This window comes from Trichomycterus rosablanca, chromosome 10, assembly GCF_030014385.1.
Source record: "Trichomycterus rosablanca isolate fTriRos1 chromosome 10, fTriRos1.hap1, whole genome shotgun sequence".
NCBI lineage: Eukaryota > Metazoa > Chordata > Actinopteri > Siluriformes > Trichomycteridae > Trichomycterus > Trichomycterus rosablanca.
The window spans coordinates 12,856,177-12,880,968 of record NC_085997.1 but is presented as its reverse complement, the minus strand read 5'-3'; the positions used below and the strand labels follow the sequence as shown (position 1 = coordinate 12,880,968).

The following is a 24,792-nucleotide window of genomic DNA, read 5'->3' as shown; positions in this document are numbered from 1 at the left end:
CAGTGGGCCTGCACTTCTCTGTAAAAGGGGCTCCTCGAGTCCAAACTTTACTATGTTTCCTCTCACTCATTTTCCTCACCTTTCCAGCGTGAAATGTCTGCCTGTGTAAGTTAATGTGTATATATTTTTTGTAATTAATGTGTATTGGAACTGTGAGGGACTGAGCACCTAAGCATTTCACTCACCTTTCACACCTGTGTTAATGTGACGTGACAATAAAGTGATTTGATTTGACTTGTGTAAAGCACTGAGTTCTCTCTCTCTCTCTCTCTCTCTCTCTCTCTCTCTCTCTCCCTCCTGTTCGTGTGCACGCTGTCTCTGTGTGTGTGTGTAACCCCTCCCCTCCTGCTCAGTGTAAACACACAAACGGCACCACGTATCTTGACCAATCACGTGCGGCTTTGACAGAAAAAAAAAACGGGAAAAAAACGAATCGGCTCCTAATCAGGAGCCGGATCCCGTCGTTCACTTTGAAGAGCCGGCTCTTAGAGCCGGATCGTTCGCGACCGACCCATCACTAGAGACCAGTATGTTTTGCTCACACACTGTTGGAGGCGGTGTTGTTGATCTACACGTGAACTGAACGTCATATAGCAGCGACAGACTCACCCGGGTGAACATGTGACTGAGATGTGTGTTCGGTGTGGACTTCAGCAGATCTAAACAGATGTGAATAATAACTAATTATAGACACTTCAGAAATGGCAGATGTTGGAGATGTAGAAGTGATTATTCAAGATGAGGACAAATCCGTTCCTCACTGTCCACATGGTGAGCGAACCAACTTTTGGAGTTTATTGTTCTATAGTGAAACTAATACAAATGTTCGGTAATTACATAAATGATTTAGTTCTATTGTATTTTAGACAGTTCATTCAAAATGCTTTACATATGAAAAAATCCATATTAAATACTAAAAGACAAGTGCAGTGGGACAGTGGTAGCCTAGTGGGTAGAGCTTAGGGCTATCAACTGAAAGGCTGAGAGTTCGAATCCCAACTCTGCCATGCAGCCACTGTTGGGCCCTTAACCAAGGCCCTTAACCCTCTGTGCTCCAGGGGCACCTTCCAAACAAGCTGGGATATGTTAAGAAGTAATTTCGTTGTACTATACGTATATGTATAGTGTATATGTATACATGACAAATAAAGGCTTCTTCTATTCTATAAAGTGCAATGCTAAATAAAATGTAGTACAAACTAAGTGCAAATGTTTGTTTGTTTGTTAATTAGGATTTTAATGTCATGTTTTACACTTTTGGTTACATTCATGACAGGAATGGTAGTTACTCATTACACAAGATTCATCAGTTCACAAGGTTATATCAAATGATTTGGTGTATCCAATTACCCTGAATGCACGTCTTGGGACTGTGGGAGGAAACCGGAGCACTCGGAGGAAACCCACGCATACACAGGGAAAGCATGCAAACTCCACACCGAAAGGACCCGGACCGCCCCACCTGGGGATCTCTAAGTGCAAATCACTAATCTCAATTGTAGGTACAAGGACATAAAAATTTTTGTATTCTGGACTTTTGGGGGGCTTCAGTCTAAACTCCTGGCTTTATTAGCTGAACCTAACCAATGGATCTAACAGACCTCATAAAATTTATTTTATGAAGGGCTACTAGACGGGAATGCATATACACCTAACCTTGCATTTGCCACCAGGTGACTCTTACCATGTCCATTTTATCAGATACTTTAATATTTATGTCACATAATAGACACGTATTCATGCAGCTTACAAAAACACAATCCCAGTGGGCAGTTACTACCCTCACAGGGCTACCACTGGAACCATACAGATACAGCTTATGCACTTTAACCCTCTTGTCATAACGTAAGGAAAAGCTAGTGAAATTACATTCTTATGTCATTCCACTTCTGCTGCTGTTTTATTGCTTAATAATGCTTAATTGGGCGGCACGGTGGCTAAGTGGGTAGCACTGTTGCCTCGCAGCAAGAAGGTCCTGGGCTCGATCCCCAGGTGGAGCGGTCCGGATCCTTTCTGTGTGGAGTTTGCATGTTCTCCCTGTGTCTGCGTGGGTTTACTCCGGGTGCTCCGGTTTCCTCCCACTTTCCAAAAACATGCAAGTGAGGTGAATTGGAGATACCAAGATTGTCCATGACTGTGTTTGATATAAACTTGTGAACTGAAGAACCTTGTGTAATGAGCAACTACCATTCCTGTCATGAATGTAACCAAAGAGTGTAATACATGACGTTAAAATCCTAATAAACAAACAATAATGCTTAATTCGTATTTACTCACAGTATAATTCAATGTCATTAATTGTTTGACTAGTGGAGATCAATTAACTATAACTTTGCAGTGTTCTTTTGACAACTGACCATAGGTGTTACACTATATTTAGCATCGTAGAGTGTGTTGTAAATGCGGCAGGTACAGCAAGACATTGATGGAATACAGCTCCACCTGAAATGCTTATAGTACCACACATACCAACAGAAACAACAGTGTTAGTGGCAGTTCTGTGCAGAAAATTATAGATCTTAATATCTTGTCCATGTCCATGTCTATTACCTTCAATAGGTTAGAAAGGGGCTGACAAATTGTGCACAGTAACAGATGATTAAAATAAGTACACATTCTGCTAAAAGTGTAAAAGGTAAACATAGGTAACAAATCCAGAAAATGTTTAGACTCCCATCAAATGAAACTTTGTTATGCCAGAGTGAAAAGACTTGGAAGAGGCTTTAATAAAGTTAATTAAAACTAGATTTGTTTTCTTGCAACTGAAACTGTCTTTTTTGCAGGACCTACAGTGTTGTTTCAGATCATGTGTAGAGGTGACAAGAGTGGAAAGAGATTTTATGCATGCTCTGCATGTCGAGATAGAAAAGACTGCAAGTTCTTTCAGTGGGAAAATGAAAAGGTAAAAGCATCTGAAGCAAATATGATTGTGTTTTACTTTTATTACACCACCTTTTTAGTTTGTTTGTTTATTGTTTTACACTTACATTTATTACACTTACACTTACATTTGGTTACATTTAGGACAGGTAGTTTTAGGTAATGCATGATTCAACACAGGATAATCACAGAAACTGCAAGACACGGGAGTAATCCAGGACCACAGTTAGAGAGTGGTAATAAATGGTGAACTCTTATACTGACACTGTCACCCTTATACTAAATGAGATATACATATATACAGTATATATATATGAATTGTTTGTAAAGGAAGCATTTGCAACTAACTTCATGCCTGCTCAATATTAACTTGCTGAGCCTAAAGTACAGTAACCAAAAAACAATAGCTGTTTTGCTCAATTGAAATGTAAAACTTAAAAGAGCCTAAAAATGTTTGTGCTAGGTATCAGAGGAAAGCCTGCATGCAAGAGAGGAGCAAAACCGATTAAAAAGACCCGCCTTTACTCATGCAGAATACTGTGCAAGGTAAGTGTGTCTATAGTAGAACTGCTGTGCATGTAAATAATTAGATTGTAATCATTTTATGTTGCTTTATATAATCAGACAGTTGTCCGATTCTATTTCTATGCTGGTATAATGGCCAAGTTTACATACTTTTACTATCCTTCTACAGGTTCAGGGAGTTTGCATGTTTGCCACTGGATCAGAGAAGGTTCTGTGTAGATTGTCAGACCCTGCTCCTTCATGCAGAGTGGAATATCCACGTCTCACACCAGCTGTATTCTGGTGATATCACAGTTTCTCAGCTGAAACGGCCCAGTCTGTTGCTTCGCCCCCTAGAGAACAAGAAGAGTAATGCCCAGTACCTGTTCGCTGATCGCAGCTGCCATTTCTTGCTGAATGTTCTCTCTGGATTAGGCTTCCAGAAGGTTCTGTGTGTAGGGACACCCAGGTGAGTCTGGATTCATGCTCAGCAGTATTAATTTTGACAGCAAATTTTGATTTAGTTTTAGTCATAATTTAGTCATCTGAATTGTTTTAGTTTTAGTCTAGTTTTAGTCGACTAATTATCATAAGAATATAGTCGACTAAATCTACAGTCGATTCAGTCGACTAAAATACATATTTGTTTGTTTATTAGGATTTTAACGTCATGTTTTTACACATTGGTTACATCCATGACAGGAACGGTAGTTATTCATTACACAAGTTTATATCGAACACAGTCATGGACAAATTTAGTATCTTCAATTCACCTCACTTGCACGTCTTTGGACAGTGGGAGGAAACCGGAGCACCCGGAGGAAACTCACGCAGACACAGGGAGAACATGCAAACTCCACACAGAAAGGACCCGGACCGCCCCACCTGGGGTTCGAACCCAGGACCTTCTTGCTGTGAGGTGACAGTGCTACCCACTTAGCCACCGTGCCGCCCTAAAATACATATAAAGGGTGTAAAATGTAAATGCTTTTTTATCACTTCCCTTAAATTATTTAAGTCATTATATACACTTACACAAAATGAAACATTTTTTACCAGTTATGGAATATTATTAATGTTTGAATGTGCAATACACACAAAAACAGATTTAACTTATTTCAAACATCTTTATTTAACTGACCTTGCTTATTGAGCATAACAATAACAACATATTAATGACCAGTAGGCCTGCTCTGCCTGAAAAATATATGCATTGTTCATAACAAATTGCATATTACTTTCTTTATAAAACTGGGTACCATAAAAGCAGCAGTGACATTATGTTGCCATTATACTGCCAGCGGTGCCAGATGTTTCAGATTTGTTGTGTTTTTACCCGAGATGGCCCCACATGGTTTACACATCATCTTGTTTTTCACGATGTCAAATGAGAAATGTGTCCATATATCGGCGCTCCTCTTTCTCCCTGTTGACATTGTGGAGTTAACCTAGTTCCATGAGTAACGACAGTTCACAGGCTAGTCTGGTCTTCCCGGGTTTAGATCAAACTTGTGCGAGTGTGCTCTTACCGCGGTACAGAGCTATCTCTATCTACGGCTCTGCCGCGGTACTGCAAAAGATTAGTACTGATTGGATGGCTAATCGGCTTGTCCCACCCCTCCACATACGCTAAAGTAGTTATGATTGGATCGCTTTCTAACTTGTCCCTACCTTCCACAAAACTAAATCAGTTATTGGATGTCGTCCCTGCCAAACATTTTCGTCTCGTTTTTATTCGTTGACGAAAGTGTCGATTCATTTCGTCATAGTTTTTATCTTTTTTTGTAGTTTTTATTTAGTCATCGTCTCGTTTTCGTCATGAAAAAAAGGTTCGTTGACGAAAACTATGACGAAAATCATTCGTCAACGAAATTAACACTGATGCTCAGCAAAGTGAATTATGTCAGGGAGGCATAATTCAAGTCTCCCAGGGCCAGTGTCCAGCAGTTACATGTATTCCTGCTCAAAAGTTGCTACAGTTCAAGTCACCAGTTTAGGTTGGTGTGTTAGAGCAGAAAACCCATCATACCGTGATGTACTGGAAAAACCTAAAAATGTATAGAGGAGTGCTCCATAGGACTGCTATTAACATGTCCTAGTTTAGAGCAGTTCCAGATCCTGGAACACTCCTGTCCTGAACATTAAAAAAATCCTGCTCACCTACATGAAGTAGGACCTGTGAAATAGCTGATTGGATATGGTGTGTCTAAAGCTAATGTGTGTCAGGTCTGTTTGGATAATTAAAGAAACTAAATTACAGACGGGGGTCCAGGTCCTTTATGTGTGGAGTTTGCATGTTCTCCCCGTGTCTGGGTGGGTTTCCTCCGGGGACTCTTCCCACTGTCCAAAGACATACAGTCAGGTTAATTGGAGATACAAAATTGTCAGTGACTGTTGACATTAAAATTGTGAACTGATGACCGTTTCTGTCATGAATGTAACCAAAGTGTAAAACATGACATTAAAATCCTAATAAATAAATAAAATAAATTACAGATGGGAGTACTCCAGGACCACAGTTAGCTTCCTCTTTCAGGGCAATAAAACTACGGCTCAATTCGCATCTCACAAAGATCATAAATTACTCCTAAATAAATTAAATTTCAAATAAAGGTTGGATAAGTCCTATAAACTATAAACAAAGCATACAGTTTATTTTATCATACAGGATGGTTTTGATTTTTTAATGACAAACTAGTTACAGGGAAATCATCTAATGGGACATCTACACAGATCAGCCATAACATTAAAACCACCTCCTTGTTTCTACACTCACTGTCCATTTTATCAGCTCCACTTACCATATAGAATCCCTTTGTAGTTCTACAATTACTGACTGTAGTCCATCTGTTTCTTTACATACTTTTTTAGCCTGCTTTCACCCTGTTCTTCAATGGTCAGGACCCCCACAGAGAAGGTATTATTTGGGTGGTGGATTCTCAGCACTGCAATGACATGGTGGTGGTGTGTTAGTGTGTGTTGTGCTGGTATGAGTGGATCAGACACAGCAGCACTGCTGGAGTTTTTAAATACCGTGTCCACTCACTGTCCACTCTATTAGACACTCCTACCTAGTTGGTCCACCTTGTAGATGTAAAGTCAGAGATGATCGCTCATCTACTGCTGCTGTTTGAGTTGGTCATCTTCTAGACCTTCATCAGTGGTCACAGGACGCTGCCCATGGGTCCACCACCTAAATAATACCTGACCATTGAATAACAGCATGAAAGGGGGCTAACAAACCATGCAGAGAAACAGATGGACTACAGTCAGTAATTGTAGAACTACAAAGTGCTTCTATAGGGTAAGTGGAGCTGATAAAATGGACAGTGAGGTGGTTTTAATGTTATGGCTGATCCGTGTATATGACTGTTTTGGAAAAGTGTAGGTAAAATACCTAGCTTGTTAGCTCAGCTGGTCATTTTAAGTGAGTTAAGGAAACACTTATATAATAGTATGCTTTTATACTATTAAATATATAGTTGTCTAGTAAGTATTTGCCTTTTTTAATCTCTTCTCCTTATTAAGAACATCTGATTGTATTAGAAACCCAACCACATGTCATACTGCCATTTAATAACAGGCAGCCAGGGTGCTCAGAATGACAGCCACCATTTGTCCCTGACTACAAATTAGTCCTTGGAAAGTTAGAATGCTTACTAGCTAAAGATTCAGCATTTTCAGCATTTTCAGCATTTACATCTCAAAAAGGTTATTTAACATGGTATATATAAATTATAAAATGATATTGGATTATTTGTAGATAGGATCTACACATAATCCAATATCATGGTATAATTTATATTATGGTTGGGTAAATAGTTAACAGTGTACATTCTAGGCATTTAACAGATGCTATTATCCAAAGTGACTTACAGTACTGTGACACTTTACAGTCATAGCAATTGAGGGTTTTTGGCCTTGCTCAAAGGCCCAATAGCAGCAACCTGGCAGTGGTGGAGCTTGAACCAGTGATTTTCTGATTACTAGTCCAGTTACTTAAACACTAGGCCACAACTTCCCCCAGCTAACCAGTAATACTAGCTTGAGAAACACAATGGAATTTTTATTATTAGTCTTTATTTTCTTTAATAATTTTAGTGATTTACCTAATAGTACCCAATTGTTTTGATATATAGAGGGCAGTGGTAGCTCAGTGGTTAAGATGCTGGACTGATAATCCTAAGGTTGCCGGTTCAAGCCTCACCACCACCACTTGTTGGGCCCTTGAGCAAGGTCCTTAACCCTCAATTGCTCAAACTATTCAGTCATATTTGTAAGTCGCTTTGGATAAAAGCGTCCGCTAAATGCTGAAAATGTAAATATATACAATAATAACTTAGCATTCATGTAGACCACACTGGTAACTAGTATGGAGACGAGCAGATATTTGTTTTTAGCATTCTCCTGGGTAATGTTTGTTTTACTGCAGCTGATGTTGTCATCACTGAATTAGGATTTCTCTTTTGGATGTAATTTGCACAAAGAATTAAGTATAAAATATAAGAATAAAAAAAAAATTCTCCTGTGATGCTGAATTTCACCTACAAAGAGCTTAGAATAACAATAATCTTATATGTTTTAACCATTTTAAACTGTTTTAAGTTAATAAGCACTTTAATAATTATTTGGTAAAAATTCTGACATTCTTTGTTACTAGGGCTGTCATGCGATTAACATTTTTAATCAAGATTAATCTTGATTAAAGAACCAAATTAATTGTGATTAATCGATTGCAAAAATAACTAAACAAAATGTAAAAGGTTAGGCACATTTTTATTGCAAGAACATGTTCACCAATAAAAAAATTGATGAAATTACGATAAAATAATTAAATCTAAATTATCAGATAATGCCTATATAGAGTTGTTAACAGCTACCCATCTTTCAGCCAGTTATTTAAAATGACAAGTCTGTTCACAAACAGCCCAATAAAACATCTTTTGATTAAGCATTTTAATCTCGACAGCCCTATTTGTTACTTCTAAGCTTTAATTTAGTTTTACGTTACATAATATTTTTAATTATGTGCATTTAAACTTACCATTTTAAAATAATGATATTAAAACCAGTCATTTTTATGTGTTGTTAATTTAAAACTTTATTACAATGCAATTTATTCTGTGTACCATATACAGACTTTACTTTTTTATTTACAGATTACATGAACTGATTAAGATATGGAGCTCAGAGGGAAAGATTCATTCTATGAAGAGTTTATTACTGGATATTGATTTCAGGTAAGGTATTTAATGTATAAGTGCTAAAATAAACAGCTGCTGTGTATGCCATATATGTAAATACACTGATCAGCCATAATATTAAAACCACTTCCTTGTTTCTACACTCACTGTTCATTTTATCAGCTCCACTTAGAAGCCTATATAGAAGCACTTTGTAGTGCTACAATTACTGACTGTAGTCCATCTGTTTCTCTGCATGCTTTGTTAGCCCCCTTTAATACTGTTCTTTAATGGTCAGGACTCTCCAAGGACCACCACAGAGCAGGTATTATTTGGGTGGTGGATCATTCTGAGCACTGCAGTGACAATGACATGGTGGTGGTGTGTTAGTGTGTGTTGTGCTGGTATAAGTGGATAAGACACAGCAATGCTGATGGAGTTTTTAAACACCTCACTGTCACTGCTGGATTGAGAATAGTCCACCAACCAAAAATATCCAGCCAACAACGCCCCATGGCCAGCGTCCTTTGACCACAGATGAAGGTCTGGAAGATGACCAACTCAAAGTCTCTGACTTTACATCTACAAGGTGGACCAACTAGGTAGGAGTGTCTAATAGAGTGGACAGTGAGTGGACATGGTATTTAAAAACTCCAGTGGCGCTGCTGTGTCTGATCCACTCATACCAGCACAACACACACTAACACACCACCACCATGTCAGTGTCACTGCAGTGCTGAGAATCCACCACCCAAATAATACCTGCTCTGTGGTGGTCCTGTGGGGGTCCTGACCATTAAAGAACAGGGTGAAAGCAGGCTTAAAACAGTATGTAGAGAAATAGATGGACTACAGTCAGTAATTGTAGAACTACAAAGTGCTCCTATATGGTGGAGCTGATAAAATGGACAGTGAGTGTAGAAACAAGGAGGTGGTTTTAATGTTATGGCTGATCCGTGTATGTTAACTGCAGGCGCTATACATTTTTCAAGCTGATATAACAAGAAATTGCAGTTGCATATTTGTACAAATCTAAAATACTCATCACTATAGTATTTGATTAGGATTAATGTTTTAGATACTAAGGTCACAGATCTCCATATGATCTGGAACAGCGTGTCGATCTCTGGGTTTAAAAAAGCGGAATGCAGGGAACACAGGCTCAGTAAACTGGTGATGTGCTCTATCAAACATATTAGAGCAGCTTGTTGAAAATTCCTGCAGCATTTTCATAGAGTCAGCATCATAAAAAGTGACTCGCCCCTTCTGATAGTTCACAAAAACTCCCACCTTAACAAGTGCCCCTTGCTCTGCCCGGCCAGCCTTGTCCAGTGCCACATGGCGATCATTGTGCCAGGCTGAAAGATGCCCATCTCGAAATTCCAGACACCATGAGAGCCTGTTCTTGCCCAGTTTAGTGCTTTTGTCATGTCCTTTCCTGTGCAGGCTGCCATAAGCCAGCCCCACAGACCAGGCTGGGCAGCAGTGAACATCCACTTCCCAGTAATGCTGACCTGTTGTTATGGCAGGTGAGCCGAGGGCACAGTAGATCTGGTCAAACTGTAGGGGGTGATCAGGAACTGGTGTGTCATCTGGAGAGAGGTGCATGCACTTCCTCCCTGAAGTCACCTGTATCTGTCTGTGGCTGGCTGTTCTGTCAATCACCACCACTGTGGATTCTGGTGAGAAAGTTTAACAACAAAATCGTGATCAAGCTCAGGTTCATTGTCAAAAATAACACATTAAAGCCACAGATTCCTAAATTGGGATCTATTGACTTGGTCCAAAAGACTTGGCTGTAAAACTAAAATCTAATTTAGTTTCTACATTTGTCATTGGCAGGTCAGTTCAGAAATTAAGGCTGTGATATGCTTTCTTAAATGTACACCGATCAGCCATAACATTAAAACCACCTTCTTGTTTCTACACACATTGTCTATTTTATCAGCTCCACTTACCATATAGAAGCACTTTGTAGTTTTACAATTACTGACTGTAGTCAATCAGTTTCTCTGCATGCTTTGTTAGCCCCCTTTCATGCTGTTCTTCAATGGTCAGGACCCCCACAGAGTAGGTATTATTTGGGTGGTGGATCATTCTCAGCACTGCAGTAACACTGACATATAGTGGTGGTGTGTTAGTGTGTGTTGTGCTGGTATGAGTGGATCAGACAAACCAAAATTAACCAGCCAACAGTGCCCCATGGGCAGCGTCCTGTGACCACTGATGAAGGTCTAGAAAATGACCAACTCAAACAGCAGCAATAGATGAGCGACCGTCTCTGACTTTACATCTACAAGGTGGATCAACTAGGTAGGAGTGTCTAATAGAGTGGACAGTGAATGGACATTGTATTTAAAAACTCCAGCAGCATTGCTGTGTCTGATCCACTCATACCAGCACAACACACACTAACATACCACTACCATGTCATTGTCACTGCAGTGCTGAGAATGATCCACCACCTAAATAATACCTGCTCTGTGGTGGTCCTGTGGGGGTCCTGACCATTGAAGAACAGGGTGAAAGCAGGCTAAAAAAGTATGTAGAGAAACAGATGGACTACAGTCAGTAATTGTAGAACTACAAAGTGCTTCTATATGGTAAGTGGAACTGATAAATGATAAATGGTTTTAAAGTTATGGCTGATCAGTGTATATCTAAGAGCAGCCTGAAATGGCCATCACATGGCCCAGAATTTGTATGGTTTAATTCAATAGTTTAATGTTTTTAGTGGTCTGTCAATCCATGGTGCAGGTAGGAAACACAGAGATAAAAAGGTTGAGCATTTTACTGCTGTTTCGAGACCCTTTAAACACTTAATAAAACTTAACATGGCTTAATGTACTAAAACCCCAAACATCCTACTCAATTTCTCTTAAGCTTTATTGGTAATAATGATTTCACCTGCGTGAGTCGGGTTCATATGGAGATCCACATTGCACATGGACAGTCACGCACCGATCTCCATTATCCCCTGTCTCTGTGCAGGCTTTATCAGTCAGCCAGCAGAGGTCAGAATTGCAGCAGTCATGTGGAATTTCATCCCACATTCCCACCCTCAGACGAGCCAATCATTTTCTGTATATTCTCTGAATGGCTTAGTTATGTAACCGAGCGTCGTAGTGATGCACTTGCTTAATAAAGAAATAAATACACGGTATATTCACTAATTGTCGGGAGCATAACACTTTATTAACTTCTTCTGTTACGGTACCGAATAGCGGACAGCTAGAGTCATCGCGTTAGCCAAGCATGCTATTCCATGCACTATGGAAGCCCCAAAGGGTCAAAACACACTCACTTCGCGTAGAAACGTCCATCAAACCATTGTCACAATACAACCACAGAAAAGTTTGTTACAGTTACAACACGCATACAAGTACGGTGGCTCATAAGAAACAAACCAGATATAATTTAACCAAACGATCTACAATTACTACCAATTTGATACGGCACCTAAAAAATAAACACTCAGTCGAATACAGCGAGTTTTTTATTATATGATGAGAAGAGGAACCGGCTGTCTGCTAACACGGCAGAGATGCTGATTTTCCTCAAAAAGAACCTTCACTTCATTTTGAGTTTTACTACTACAATACTGCACTAAGTTTGTTTACTTTTATTTTGTAACAATAAAAGAACATTAAGCAATAGCTTGGATGCAGGCAATTTCTTTCCTACAGCACTGCAGAGCTATTCAGTTGTTAAACATATACATTGGATTAATTTGAATAACTGTAATGTACTTGAAGTGTGCACTGTGTGAACAGTATTATCTAGTTCTTATCTAGACAATATCTAGAAAATACAAGTATCGGTTTGAGACTCGGTATCGGATCGGGATCAAAATTAATGATCGGGAACAAAAAAACGTGATCGGGACATCCCTACTCTGGTGTGCTAGTGTGATTTACCTCTGTGCCACCAGAGCTCCCAAAATTGTGCTTTTTTGTATATAACACCAAAATAATCTGCTTTATTTTTCATAGGTTTGTAATAGGATGCTTAACATGGAACCTTGTAGTTTCTAAGGCTTTACATCTCCTAGCATGAGTTTACAATTTTTTTATTTGCAGATTAATAATATACTGTACATTAAAAATCAACTACAAATGACATGTAGTAACAATTATCTACTTGTAATGTTGCTTAATACTTACCTAACAGCAGGCTCTTTCTCTGAAGTTGGACTTGCAGATCTTTGGAAATCTTCCCTAAAACCTTCATGAGCTTCTTAAACTTTTCCTCGTTTAATTTTAAGGCCACCTCTGTCGCATCCTGCTTCTTATGGCAACTACAGCAGCATATTGTCACATGTTTGTTTACCAACACTTATTATTTATATTTCTTTATATACAGTATACTCATTTTATATATGTTTTGTTGGATTATTGTTGCATATCAATCAGTGATTCTTTACTCTGTTCAGGAAGTATGCAGGGTCTGACTATTGCTTTCTGGCTCATATCTTAGAACAAACCTGGTACATACCAATACTCGTTGTTAAATACTATGAGTAAATGCACCCCAGTGTCGAAAGGCTGAGTAAACAGGCAGGTTCTTTTCCTGAGACCTAATGCAGTTGCCTGGTAAATATATTGTTAGTTTATGGGTGGACTAAACCTTTTAAGTTGTATGTTCCTGAAGGACGTCTTTAGACATAACACTGCGCCAAGTTAAAGTCAATAATAAATGTACAGTATTATTCAAAATTCAAACTTTTGCAGTAAAGTAAGTTAACTTTCATACTGTTATTATAATCCACAGTTTATTTTTGTTTGCTTAATTTACCAAGAAAAATATATAAGAAAATATGTACTATAAATGGTGTTAAATTCATAGAAAAAAAACAAACTTAACTTTAGAGGATGGTTACCTATTATTACTTAAAAAACTCAACAAAACATGCAATTTGACCAGGATTACACAACATGTATGCTAAAATGTGGCTTTGTACTGTTTTCACCTTTCTGATGGCATGTTTTAATATTGTCCAAAATGTATAATATTCTGTGTTTTAATCTTAGCCAGGTTTGTTTTGAGGGTAGACAATACAAGCAGGAGTGTTTCTATACTTAAGAGAACCACCCAACTTTTCTATGTCCTCGGCTGCTCCCGTTAGGGGTCGCCGGCGGATCGTGATCAACATTGTTGATTTGGCACAGTTTTTACACCGGATGCCCTTCCTGACACAACCCTCCCTATTTATCCGAGCTTGGGACCGGCACTACAATGCACTGGTTTATGCATCCTAGTGGTTGGTACCTATAGGACAATTCAGTGTCTCCAATTAGCCTGGCTACATGTTTTTGGACTGTGGGAGGAAACCAGAGCTCCCGGAAGAAACCCACGCAGACACGGGGAGAACATGCAAACTCCACACAGAAAGGACCCGGACCGCCCCACCTGGGGATCAAACCCAGGACCTTCTTGCTGTGAGGTGACAGTGCTACCCACTTAGCCACCAATCTGCCCAGAACCACCAAACTTTTAACTCTTATATATTATAACATGGAAAACCTTCAACATGTCAATTTATACTGGATGTTCATTACCTGCTATTTTATAGCTGGTTTAAATTTTTTAATAAATACAAACATGAAGCACAAAGTTTACCTGTATAAAATTCAATTACAAATAGCAAAGTTACAATATTTAAGTATCCATGCTTCAGAAATACTTTTGATTAGGGACCACTTTGCAAAATTATTATGCATCTAATAAACAAACTAAATTCAATAGATTTCTTGTATGTTGGGTTTGTGTCATTTACCACATCATGTGTTTGTAAAAGCAGGGAAACAGGAAAAAATGTGCATGTCAGGGCTACTTCAGGACCAGAGTCAAGAATCACTGATAATATATAGCTGATAATACATATATAGCATGAAAGTGTAGTGGGATGTTCAACTGATTTACCTGAAATCTTTACAATAGACCTAAAAACACAAAGAAGAGAGAATAGAAAATAGTTCAAAAGTGTTGCTTATAGAATTACTGCTTACTACACAATATAGTTCACTTTACTAACACAATTACTACTAATGTATTATACTACTAATTTATATACATAAGCTAATCAACACCTACAGCTGGCTAATGCCTTCATGCTCAGTTTGACTGCTGTCGATAAACGGCTGTGGCATAATGAACATTTTCTCTCAAATGCAAGATGAGACCCATGTATTCATGTTCTTATGATGTTCTTGGTTGTGTTTTAATACCATTAATACTATTTTTGCCAGTCTCTTTCTACTATTGGAATCATTAACGCTGACCATCATAAACACTTGTGAGGCTGCAGTTTTCTTTGTGTTTTATCAACTTCTTGGATGATTCTCTTAAGAAAATATCCACCCTATTCCATTTTTTGGGGGGAAATAATGAGTAATGGTGTAATGTAGTTTGATTGGCATTAGAAATGAAACCCTTTGCAGATTGATACATTTCCGTAACTTGTTCATTTGTTTTTTAATTGCTGCTTAGTGTTAAATTAGTTAAATAGTTGATGGAGCATCTAAGTAGGCAATTAGTTTATCATAGGACCAGGTTATGTTGAGGATTTAAACTGGATTTTCTGTTTAGTCATGTTCTCTTTATTTACATTAAATTCAGTTTAAAGAGCTAAAATTAAGTGTGACATACAAAAATTGAGGAAATTAGGCAGGGGGGCATTATTATTGTAAACAAAGCAAACATCATAGCACTAAGCAAGGTTTGTGAAGTTGTACCTGCTGCTGGCTCTCAGCTTTATCCTCCTGCAGCTTCTTGATGGTGCTGATGTGTTTGCGCACCAGTTTCAGGTGCTGGTTCCAGTCCTGCAGAACCCGGCTCAGTTTGCTGCTATTTTCTCTGTGTTCCTGTTGTAGTGAGTTCAGAACAGACAGTTCGTCTTTCTCTAAAGCCAGACGCATGGTGTCAAACCGCTCCCGCACTTGCTGTTCCATCGATTCTAAACTAGTCTTTACCCCGAGCGGAGAGAGACAGGAGGAACAGTGATCAGGGTTCAGTGTTGGGTGTGTCATAATTGTTACAATGAAAAAGTTTGAAGCTTCAGGGCTTTATCATGTTAGAGCATTTCATGTAAAGGATTTATGACTATCATAGGTGGTTTCAGGGTTGAACTGTATTCACACACATGCTTGAACAGCAAATATATGTAATATTTAGTTAGGAATAATGATTAAGTTACTTACACTTAAGTTGACCTGGCGTTTTTTCAAAGATGCCATGTGAGCCTCTGTCTTTTTGCTCTCTTTTTCCAGCTGGTCCAGCCAGTAGGAAAGCTGCTCCTAGTGTTCACACACACTGATTAAACTAAAGTATTATAAATATCCCTGGCCGGGCACTTTGCACACATAATTGGCTGAGGGAGGGGTGGCCCGGATGGGTATTTGGCTTCTTGCAGCTACAACATTGACTCGTACTGTCTGGTTAAGGCACTTGCAGAATGTGGAACGAGTAGCATGCTAAAGATAAGCCGGCAGCTTCACATATGTCAGAGAAGCCATGTGGTAGTGTGCAGCCTCTATGTGTTGTGCACCAGCACAGTGAAATAATCAGTTTGGGTGCAGAAAGGAAAAAAATCTGATAGAATACAATATAACATCATAACTGTAGCATAAGATGAAGTCTTTGTATAAAGTTAACTGTGTAATCTCTACAGGGTAAAAATACTATAAAGGTGATACAGCCAGACAAAATGTTGTTGTTGAGACTTTAAGCTATACTTGCAGAAAAAAAACCGTTTACACATGCTTGTTAACTTGGGTATTTATGTGTCAACTTGAAAGCACCCCAGAGTCAAAATGTAGGAAAACTCACCCAAAACATAGTACAGTTGCTGGGTAAATACTGCTGCCATCACGGATAAATACAGGCTTATTTATTACCAGATAAAAATACTAAGGCAAGTGAGAATGAAAAGATATTAGCTGTTTGGATGGGTACATTTATTTTAAAATGTACCTGCTCCTGTCAAGCACATACATATGTATATACACCGACCAGGTATAACATTATGACCACTGACAGGTGAAGTGAATAACACTGATTATCTCTTCATCACGGCACCTGTTAGTGGGTGGGATATATTAGGCAGCAGGTGAACATTTTATCCTTAAAGTTGATGTGTTAGAAGCAGGAAAAATGAGCAAGTGTAAGGATTTGAGCGAGTTTGACAAGGGCCAAATGTGGTCCAAGGAAGGAACAGTGGTAAACCGGCGACAGGGTCACAGGCGGCCAAGGCTCATTGATGCACATGGGGAGCGAAGGCTGGCCCTTGTGGTTCGATCCACCAGATGAGCTACTGTAGCTCAAATTGCTGAAGTCAAGGTTCTGATAGAAAGGTGACAGAATACACAGTGCATCACAGTTTGTTGCGTATGGGGCAGCAAAAGGGGGACCAACACAATATTAGGAAGGTGGTCATAATGTTATGCCTAATCAGTGTATATTGAAACTTTTATATGTAGCAATACAGTAGTACAGTCTGTGAGAAAATAATACATACATTTCATCATATAATGCCTATGTACTCCAAAGATTTATTTATTTTTTTGCATTTTCTCCCTATTTTCCTCCCAATTTAGCGCACTTAATTTTTGTCTTTTGCTGCTGAGAGATACCAGATTGCATCCGAGGAGACACTGCACACTGCACAGATGTCTCTTCCGCCAATCAGGGTCCTTACACAGCATATGAAGACCCACCCACCCACACATAGTCCGGCCCCCACCCTGCAGATACGATGGCCAATTAGTGTCTGCTGCAGGCCAATTATGCCCACCAGATGGCGCCCAGCCGACCGGTGGCAACACCGAGTTTCGAACCGAGGAGTTCAGAAACTCGCTGCTGGTGTGCTAGCAGAATATCCCGCTGCGCCACCTGGGCGCCGACGTCCAAAGATTTTAATGGAAAATATAAAAAAAATACAAGTGCTGTTGGTAACCATTAGTAATGAATAATATAATAGAAGAGTTCTAATTTAGTTTGACTTCCATTATTAGTGAGTATTAAGCAAATTACAGAAAGAGAAGAAATATTATTCTGTTAACAGTGCTCTACTCTGTATTACCACTGTAGGACAAAATGTTACAAACCTCTGAGCATTTGTTTGTGGTCCCTTCAGTTTTGCGTTTTGTGTTTGGAGAGGGAGGGAAGGGCTGCGTGACTGATGTCAGACTGAACGGATCAGCCTGTGGTAGCTGAGCGGTGCGGTCTTCCTCTGCCATTTCTGCCAGCTCTGTGAATACAAACATACATGTGTTTTCTAACTAGTGGATTTGCTTACAGTAGCCAATCATTTCATTACTGTTCCTTTCATGAAGAAGTTGCCTGTAGAACAGCCTGCAAGTACCTACTATATAACACTGCACGCACTGCAAAAACTAACCCGGACAACAAAAATATACACACATTTATTTTATATAGTTTATTTACCATTAACACGTTTACATGTCTGTAATTTCATTGCAGTTCAACACATATTTGTTCATTTATTTTCTTATTTATCATATTTATACCCTACATAATCAAACAGGAAATTAGTGCACAAAAAATTTAAGTGCCTCAACTTATAAGGTAAATTATAAAATAGAAGTATTACCTACAGTACTGTATGATGCAGGGTAAAGTTTTCCAGTCAGTGTTCTCTTAAAGTTCTTCTCTGGTCTGGTATGTGCTGGAAAAGCTGTAGATGTGTGTATAAGCCCATAACAAGTTATAGCCTGTGTGTACGTACATGTACATGCTTGCTTCTGCAGAAGTTCTTGTGCTAGCTCAAGTTGTGGTTTCCTGTGGGTTGACACATAAAAGTCTAAACTCGTCTCTCATTCACTAACGCTTCATCATGGTTGTAGCGGGTGCAGTGCCACTCATCGCAGGGTAACAGTCACTCAGTCACTTTTGTCAATTTTAGTGTAGCCATCTAGCTTCTGCATGTGGACAAAAGGAGAACATACAAAGCTCCTCAGACAGTGACTGGAGGTGAGGATTGAACCCCAGGCTTGTCCCCAGGACTCATATTGCTTTGTGGCACCCACTTTACCACCTTGAGCACAATGCTGCTCACTAATTTAAGCTTTTTAAATATTAGTTTTCCCCTATTCATCCTTGTCAGTGTCACAGTTGGCCTGGTGCCACTTGTAAACACTGGGTACAAGGCAGAAAATATCTGAACTATGTTTACATAATGGATCAGGCAATTTACCTGGGGTGCTTTCAAGAAAACCAGAGAATCCAGAGGAAATCCACACAGACATGGAGAAAACATGCAAAACTCCTCACAGTGTTTAAGGATCGGCCGCTCAGGTGGCGCAGCGGTAAAACACATGATATTCAATCTCGGCTCTGCCATCCGGCTGGGTGGCTGCATAACCAACGACTGGCTGTTGTTCATAGGGTAGGATAAAGCCGGATAGGGACTTCTCATAACTGAGCGAATTACGACCTCTGCTGGCTGGTTGATGGCGACTGCACATAATGAATAACGATGTCGATGAATAACGCTGATCAGGGTGTGGCTCTTGTGCGCAAAGCTGATCGACATATGAACTCGCCTCGTGCAGGTGAAAAGATGCAGTCGGCTACTGCACACGTGTCGCAGGGGACGTGTGACAGTCTCACTCTCCTCAATCGGGGTGGGGGTCAGCACCAGTAGAGAGGAAGCAAAAATCGGACGTGCTAAAAATGAGGATCAAACCCAGCTGTGATGATATATGATTAATTGACAACCCAGCCTTGTTCTCAGGATTACCCGGGTGCACCAGACTTATAGTGACCCTGACCAGGACTGAACCTATCTTGGTGTGCAGGACCTGTCCTACAAACTCCTTTCTATTTAATTGTTGCGAATTTGAACCCACAACATCACTTGCATTTCACCCACTAATCTGGGAGTGTGAGAGAAGGTATAATGCTCTCTTGGACTCCTGGTCATGGTTGCCTATAACATTGACTAAAATCACTTATTTATTTATTTATTTATTTATTTTTTAGATATTCCCAGTTTTATGAACAGGATGAATTCTGTCACTATAACATGTTTAATCATCACTTCTTCAACGGAGAGGTAAAAAGCAACACATGCCATATTCTACACTTTTTTAATCATCCATGCAATTTAAACACCATCTGCTACTCTTCTTACTTTTCATCTGTCCAGGATGCAGCCAAAGTTTTCAGGGACTTTCTAAGTGGGAGTAAAGTAGTGATGGTGGCAGACCCACCCTTTGGAGGTTTGGTGAAGCTTCTAGGACACACGTTCTCTAAGATATCAGAGACATGGAGAGCACTACAGGAAACTAGTGTGTAATTTTATATATCCATGGTACCTTTCTATGTTGTAAATAATGATAAAAGAGTAATGATTGTAAATGTTTGACCATTGAAAACTGTTCTGCAGAGTGCAGTATGTCAGAGATGCCTATGGTCTGGATATTTCCTTACTTTTTTGAGCCAAGAATCCTGGAATGTTTTCCTTCCTTCACCATGCTGGATTACCAAGTACATATTCTCTAACAACTTACAGCTACTTACAGTCTACCTACAGCTACTTACAGTCAAGCCGGAAAGTCTTGTGTACACTTGTGTACATATGATATTTTACATTTCGATTTTAATAAATTAGCACAAATGTGTAAAAACCTGCTTTCACTTCGTAATTATTGGTGATTGTGTGTAGATGTTTGAGGCAAAAAATGAACTCAATCTATTATAGAATGAGTCTGTAATGTAATAAAATGTGGAGACGGTGAAAGGGGTGTGCAGACTTTCCGGCTTCACTGTATGTGGAGCTACTAACACTGACCAGACATTAAGTTGTTCTTGGTACATGCGTAACATTAGTGTGTATAGTGCTGAAAATTTACTTGGCACTTTTCACGTTTAGCTTAGCTGCTGAGTGATTGTCACTTGTTGTGCTGGTGTTTATAGCTTAAATAATATTTGATCAGTAGGGAACCACTTTCCATTGATGAGCTGGGTAGGGTAGGGGGTTGGTAACAGATGGACAGCAGTATACATGTAACTATATACAGTACATGTATTGTACACCTATATAAATGTGTACCTGAGGTGAACAAAATAATGGGAATGCTATAGAGTTTACAGTGACCTAATCGCAATTACATAAACAGATACACCGATAAGTTAACGTTGATGGCTTGCCAAATTGTTCATTTTATTAGGATTTTAACGTCATGATTTACACACTTTGGTTACATTCAGGACAGAAGTGGTCATTACTGGTTGCACAAGCTTAATTAGTTCACAATGTCAAACAGTCATGGACAATTTTGTATGTCAAATTTACCTCACGTGCATATTTTTGGACTGTGGGAGAAAACCGGAGCTCCCGAAAGAAACCCATGCGGACACGGGGAGAACATGCAAACTACGCACAGATAGGACCAGGACCGCCTTGCATGTCTTTGGACTGTGGGAGGGAACCAGAGCTCCCGAAAGAAACCCATGCAACATGCAAACATGCAAACTCCAAACAGATAGAACCCGGACCGTCCAACCTGGGGATTAAACCCAGGACCCTTCTTGCTGTGAGGTGACAGTACTACCCACTAAGCCATCAAGCCGCCAATCAAAAAACACATCAATCAAAAAACCTCTCACTTAGTACTTGCATATGTAGAATTTCAAATCAATATGAGGCAACTGGGTTTCAGTAAGGACTTGGTTTCAAAAAGTGGGTGCCTGAATTGCAGCTGCACTATTTAGGAAAACTGGGAAACTAATTATTGTCCATATGCTGTCCAGACCCCTTAAAACAAACATCAGCAAAAAAGAACAGTGGTTGCAAGTAAAAGATTTAGCCCACAGGTTAAATACAGTAGGGCATCCGTAATGCTGCTGCCAGCAATCTGGTGAAATTTTGCAGGTTTAGTGATTGCTTTGCATAGTCTGATAACAGTCAACAAAAATTTGGCATTTTTACAGGCCAGGTGCCCCCTATGGTGCAGGCACTTTTTTATTATGTGCCAATTTCCCAGGATGGTATAAGAGGAAATAAGTCAAATGCTAGACTGTTCATTCCAGTCACAGGTTTTAAACATTGCAGAATTTTTAGGAAGAGGGTATATTCTTATATCTTGTCCACTCCCTGTAGCTTCTCATTGTTACTTATGTGCACTTATACTTATGTACTGTAAATCCAGTCTGATTTTTCTTACTGCAGGTAGATTACGATAATCACCCCCTGTACAAACAGGGCAAGATTGGTCGCAAACAGTCCCCAGTTCGGCTGTTCACAAATCTTTGTCCTAAAGATATTGTTCTGCCGAGCGAGGAAGGCTACAGGTAAACCCACAGACACACATAGTACTTTAATAATGACACAATTATTGTTAATTACAGTGGTACCATCTCCTAAACTCAAAATCTTTGAAACTCAACACCCTTCTTTGAGAAATTTGTATCCTTAAACTCAACGTTTTCAGTCTGTTTAAAAAAAAAATTCTTTATTTAATTTCAAATTAACAATGAACAGTCGCTTTGTTCAGCGCTCGGCTTGAGCGGTGCGATAATACATCATTTGTGTGAAATAACCATCAGATTCACTCTGAAAGCTCCACATGTATTTATGATTAGCTGTTTCACTTTTAAACTTATGTTACAGCTCGGGGTTCTGAGAAATTGTGAGAATCAGCTTTTTATTTCAGTGTTTTTATATTATATTTTTGTTACTGTCAGTGTGTGTCAAAAACAACCCCATTATTTTACATAAGCCTAAATATATATGCGAGTCTACAGGACCATAGAACGCATTAACATGTTTCCCATACATCTATATGGGAAAGAATACCTTGAAACTCAACGTCTTTTAAACTCAACGCCAATCCCAGAACCACTTGACGTTGAGTTTTAAGGTACCACTGTATTAACAATTCAGTTTTAAAAGAATACTCACTTAATGCAATTTATAAATGTTACACTATTTAGATCTCATAATCAGAGCCAATAATAGCTAATATCTAATGTTTGAGAATGGTTTTCAATTGGTTTGCAAATGTTGCAGTAATTTATTAAGAAATATGTTTGGTTTCATGCGGTCATGGTGTTTGTTTACTAATTAAAACTAATATCTTGCTGCCTTTCCTGCACTGTTCCACATGCCAGATTTTGCAGCATTTGTGAGAGATACGTCTCAGCAGAGAATAGGCACTGCACGAAGTGTGATGCGTGCACATCAAAGGTATGTCGTTTCTTTTGGGCATTTTCTTAGATAGTAAACAACTGTGCCTAAAGATCTTCTCATTTGCTTTTTTTCAGAATGGAAGACAGTGGAAGCATTGTACAGAATGTGAAAAGTGTGTAAAGCCCTGTAAGTGCGTCCTTTTATTTTTTCTTGAGGCAAGCATTTCCTCTTTTTCTCCTATTTTTCCCCCTAATCTAACCGTATCCAGTTACCCTGATTGTGTTACGCTTCACCTCTACCGAAACAACCCTCAACTGCTGACTGAGAAGCGTCGCAACTGACACACGCCCCCTCCGACACGTGTTCAGTACCGACTGCATCTTTTCACCTGCAAGAGACGAGTTCATTTGCGGATCAGCCTTGTGCACGGAGAGCCACACCCTGATCAACGCATTATTCCCCAACTCTGTGAAGCACCATTAATCAGCCAGCAGAGGTCGTAATTGCACCAGTTATGAGGAACCCGGGTTCGGCTTGTCCCACCCTGTGAACAACAGCCTATCCGGATGGCCGAGCTGAGATTCAATACTATGTATTTGAAATCCCAGCTCTGGTGTGCTAGCGTATTTTACTGCTGTGCCACCTGAGTGGCCTTATCAGACACTTTTATGTAAAGCGACTTACTAATGTGACCAAATACAATACAAGCAATCAAGGGTTAAGGGCTTTGCTCAAGGGCCCAACAGTGCTAACTTGGTAGTGGCAGCCACCTTCTTATCACTCGTACAATACTTAAACTGCTAAGCTAACACTGCCCAAAGTTGTCATTCATTGCAATGAAGCTATGATGATAATGTAAAGGGAGAAGTGTCTCTGCATCACTTACCACACAAACATTTATATCTTTAAAAATGTTGTAAGACATACTGTATTTACAGTGCTATTACAGAAAATACAGTTCTTCAAGCTTAAATGTCCATACCTGTTAGATCTTGTGATGGTAATAGTCATACTAATGTACAAGCCCCTGGTTTGTATTGTTGGATTCTGCTCTTAGCATGGCACCATTGTTCTTCATGTGGACGCTGTGCTCTCCAAGATCATCAGTGTGGTCAAACAGGCTGCTACAACTGTGGCCAGCCAGGGCACAAACACAAAGCCTGTCCCAACAAACACAAGAAAAAGTAAGTTAATACTTGTACATACTGTGATCGCCACCATAGTTTAGTTAGCCAAATAATGACACTTCTTGAATTTTGTCTGTTTCAGTATTTTACACACACACACACACACACACGTATGCATCACTATACACTATACACCATAATGGTGACATGCAATTTTACCTAACCTGAAAACCAGCTCATGTTGTTTCGTGTGTGAATTTACAGCTTTCAGAAGCCGAGTGCTAAAGCAGTGCAAAACCTATCCAAACACACAGCCAAAAAAGTTAAACGAGGAAAGAAAAAGAACAAGGTTACATGACTTCTCACCAGCACACAGTAATGCAGAAGACATTGTTATGTAAATAAAGAAGATTATATGCATCCAATTATCCATTATATGCAAGGTCCTTTCCTGTTCCAGCATGACTGTGTCCTGTTCCATGCAGTCTGTTAAGCCTTGAGGGAAAGCTTGGATTAAACAAACTTCAGAGTCCTGACCTCAACCTCACTGATTAGCTTTGAAATAAACTGGAACATCAATTGAGGATTTGATTTGAAGTCTTGTGAGAAGCTTTTTCAGAAGAGTGGCTGCTGTTATAGCTGGAAATATGACATAGAGGTCACACTATTTTAATCTGTTTTTTGAAATGGGATGTCCAACAAGCTCAGGTGTCCAAACACTTGGCCATATAGTGTGTGTATGTACGTGTATGTATTTGTTTTCTGCATTATTAAAAAATACAGTTTAAAAAGTAGTGAAAAATCAGTGATTTGTAATGTCATTAAATACCTGAAGATTTATTCCACACCGGTTTAAAAATATAGTTTTAATATATACAGTGAAACCTCGGTTTAACAGACTAAAAGGCAGAGCACTTGTCCGTAAAATGCGATTGTCTGAAACAGC

At 39.3% G+C, this 24,792-nt stretch overlaps 2 protein-coding genes across 3 annotated transcripts; one reads left to right on the top strand and one right to left on the bottom strand.

Annotated features, from left to right (window-relative positions):
• The first annotated feature begins 630 nt into the window (after positions 1-630).
• On the top strand, positions 631-24,637 carry zcchc4 (zinc finger, CCHC domain containing 4). Of its 2 annotated transcripts, XM_063003608.1 has the most exons (13): positions 631-771; positions 2,784-2,902; positions 3,344-3,426; positions 3,575-3,853; positions 8,544-8,624; positions 19,569-19,641; positions 19,735-19,876; positions 19,975-20,075; positions 21,760-21,881; positions 22,701-22,776; positions 22,854-22,905; positions 23,777-23,903; positions 24,111-24,637. In XM_063003608.1, exons 1-13 carry the CDS (start codon positions 702-704, stop codon positions 24,202-24,204), a joined length of 1,419 nt encoding a protein of 472 aa, XP_062859678.1. In that variant the 5' UTR covers positions 631-701; the 3' UTR covers positions 24,205-24,637. The 2 variants fall into 2 exon arrangements, with proteins under 2 accessions (XP_062859678.1, XP_062859679.1); XM_063003609.1 differs by lacking the exon at positions 24,111-24,637 and having other exon boundaries at positions 21,764-21,881; positions 23,777-23,868.
• On the bottom strand, positions 9,642-17,830 carry si:dkey-219e21.4 (nuclear factor 7, brain). Its single transcript, XM_063003607.1, has 6 exons — positions 17,672-17,830; positions 15,767-15,862; positions 15,302-15,532; positions 14,490-14,509; positions 12,731-12,864; positions 9,642-10,246 (listed from the first exon to the last, which is right to left on the bottom strand). The coding sequence occupies exons 1-6, from the start codon at positions 17,828-17,830 to the stop codon at positions 9,642-9,644; spliced, it is 1,245 nt and encodes a 414-aa protein (XP_062859677.1).
• Positions 24,638-24,792: the final 155 nt, after the last annotated feature.

Bases quoted from the DNA above. Each gene is read 5' to 3' on its own strand.
- zcchc4 (XM_063003608.1), top strand. From the start codon at position 702: ATGGCAGATGTTGGAGATGTAGAAGTGATTATTCAAGATGAGGACAAA. The intron at 3,427-3,574 runs GTAAGTGTGTCT...ATCCTTCTACAG, and splicing joins CATGCAGAATACTGTGCAAG to GTTCAGGGAGTTTGCATGTT. The intron at 19,642-19,734 runs GTAAAAAGCAAC...TCATCTGTCCAG, and splicing joins ATCACTTCTTCAACGGAGAG to GATGCAGCCAAAGTTTTCAG.
- si:dkey-219e21.4 (XM_063003607.1), bottom strand. From the start codon at position 17,830: ATGTTTGTATTCACAGAGCTGGCAGAAATGGCAGAGGAAGACCGCACC. The intron at 14,510-15,301 runs GTACAACTTCAC...TTGTGTTTTTAG, and splicing joins AAGCTGAGAGCCAGCAGCAG to GTCTATTGTAAAGATTTCAG. The intron at 12,865-14,489 runs GTAAATCAGTTG...ATGCTGCTGTAG, and splicing joins GTCTATTGTAAAGATTTCAG to TTGCCATAAGAAGCAGGATG.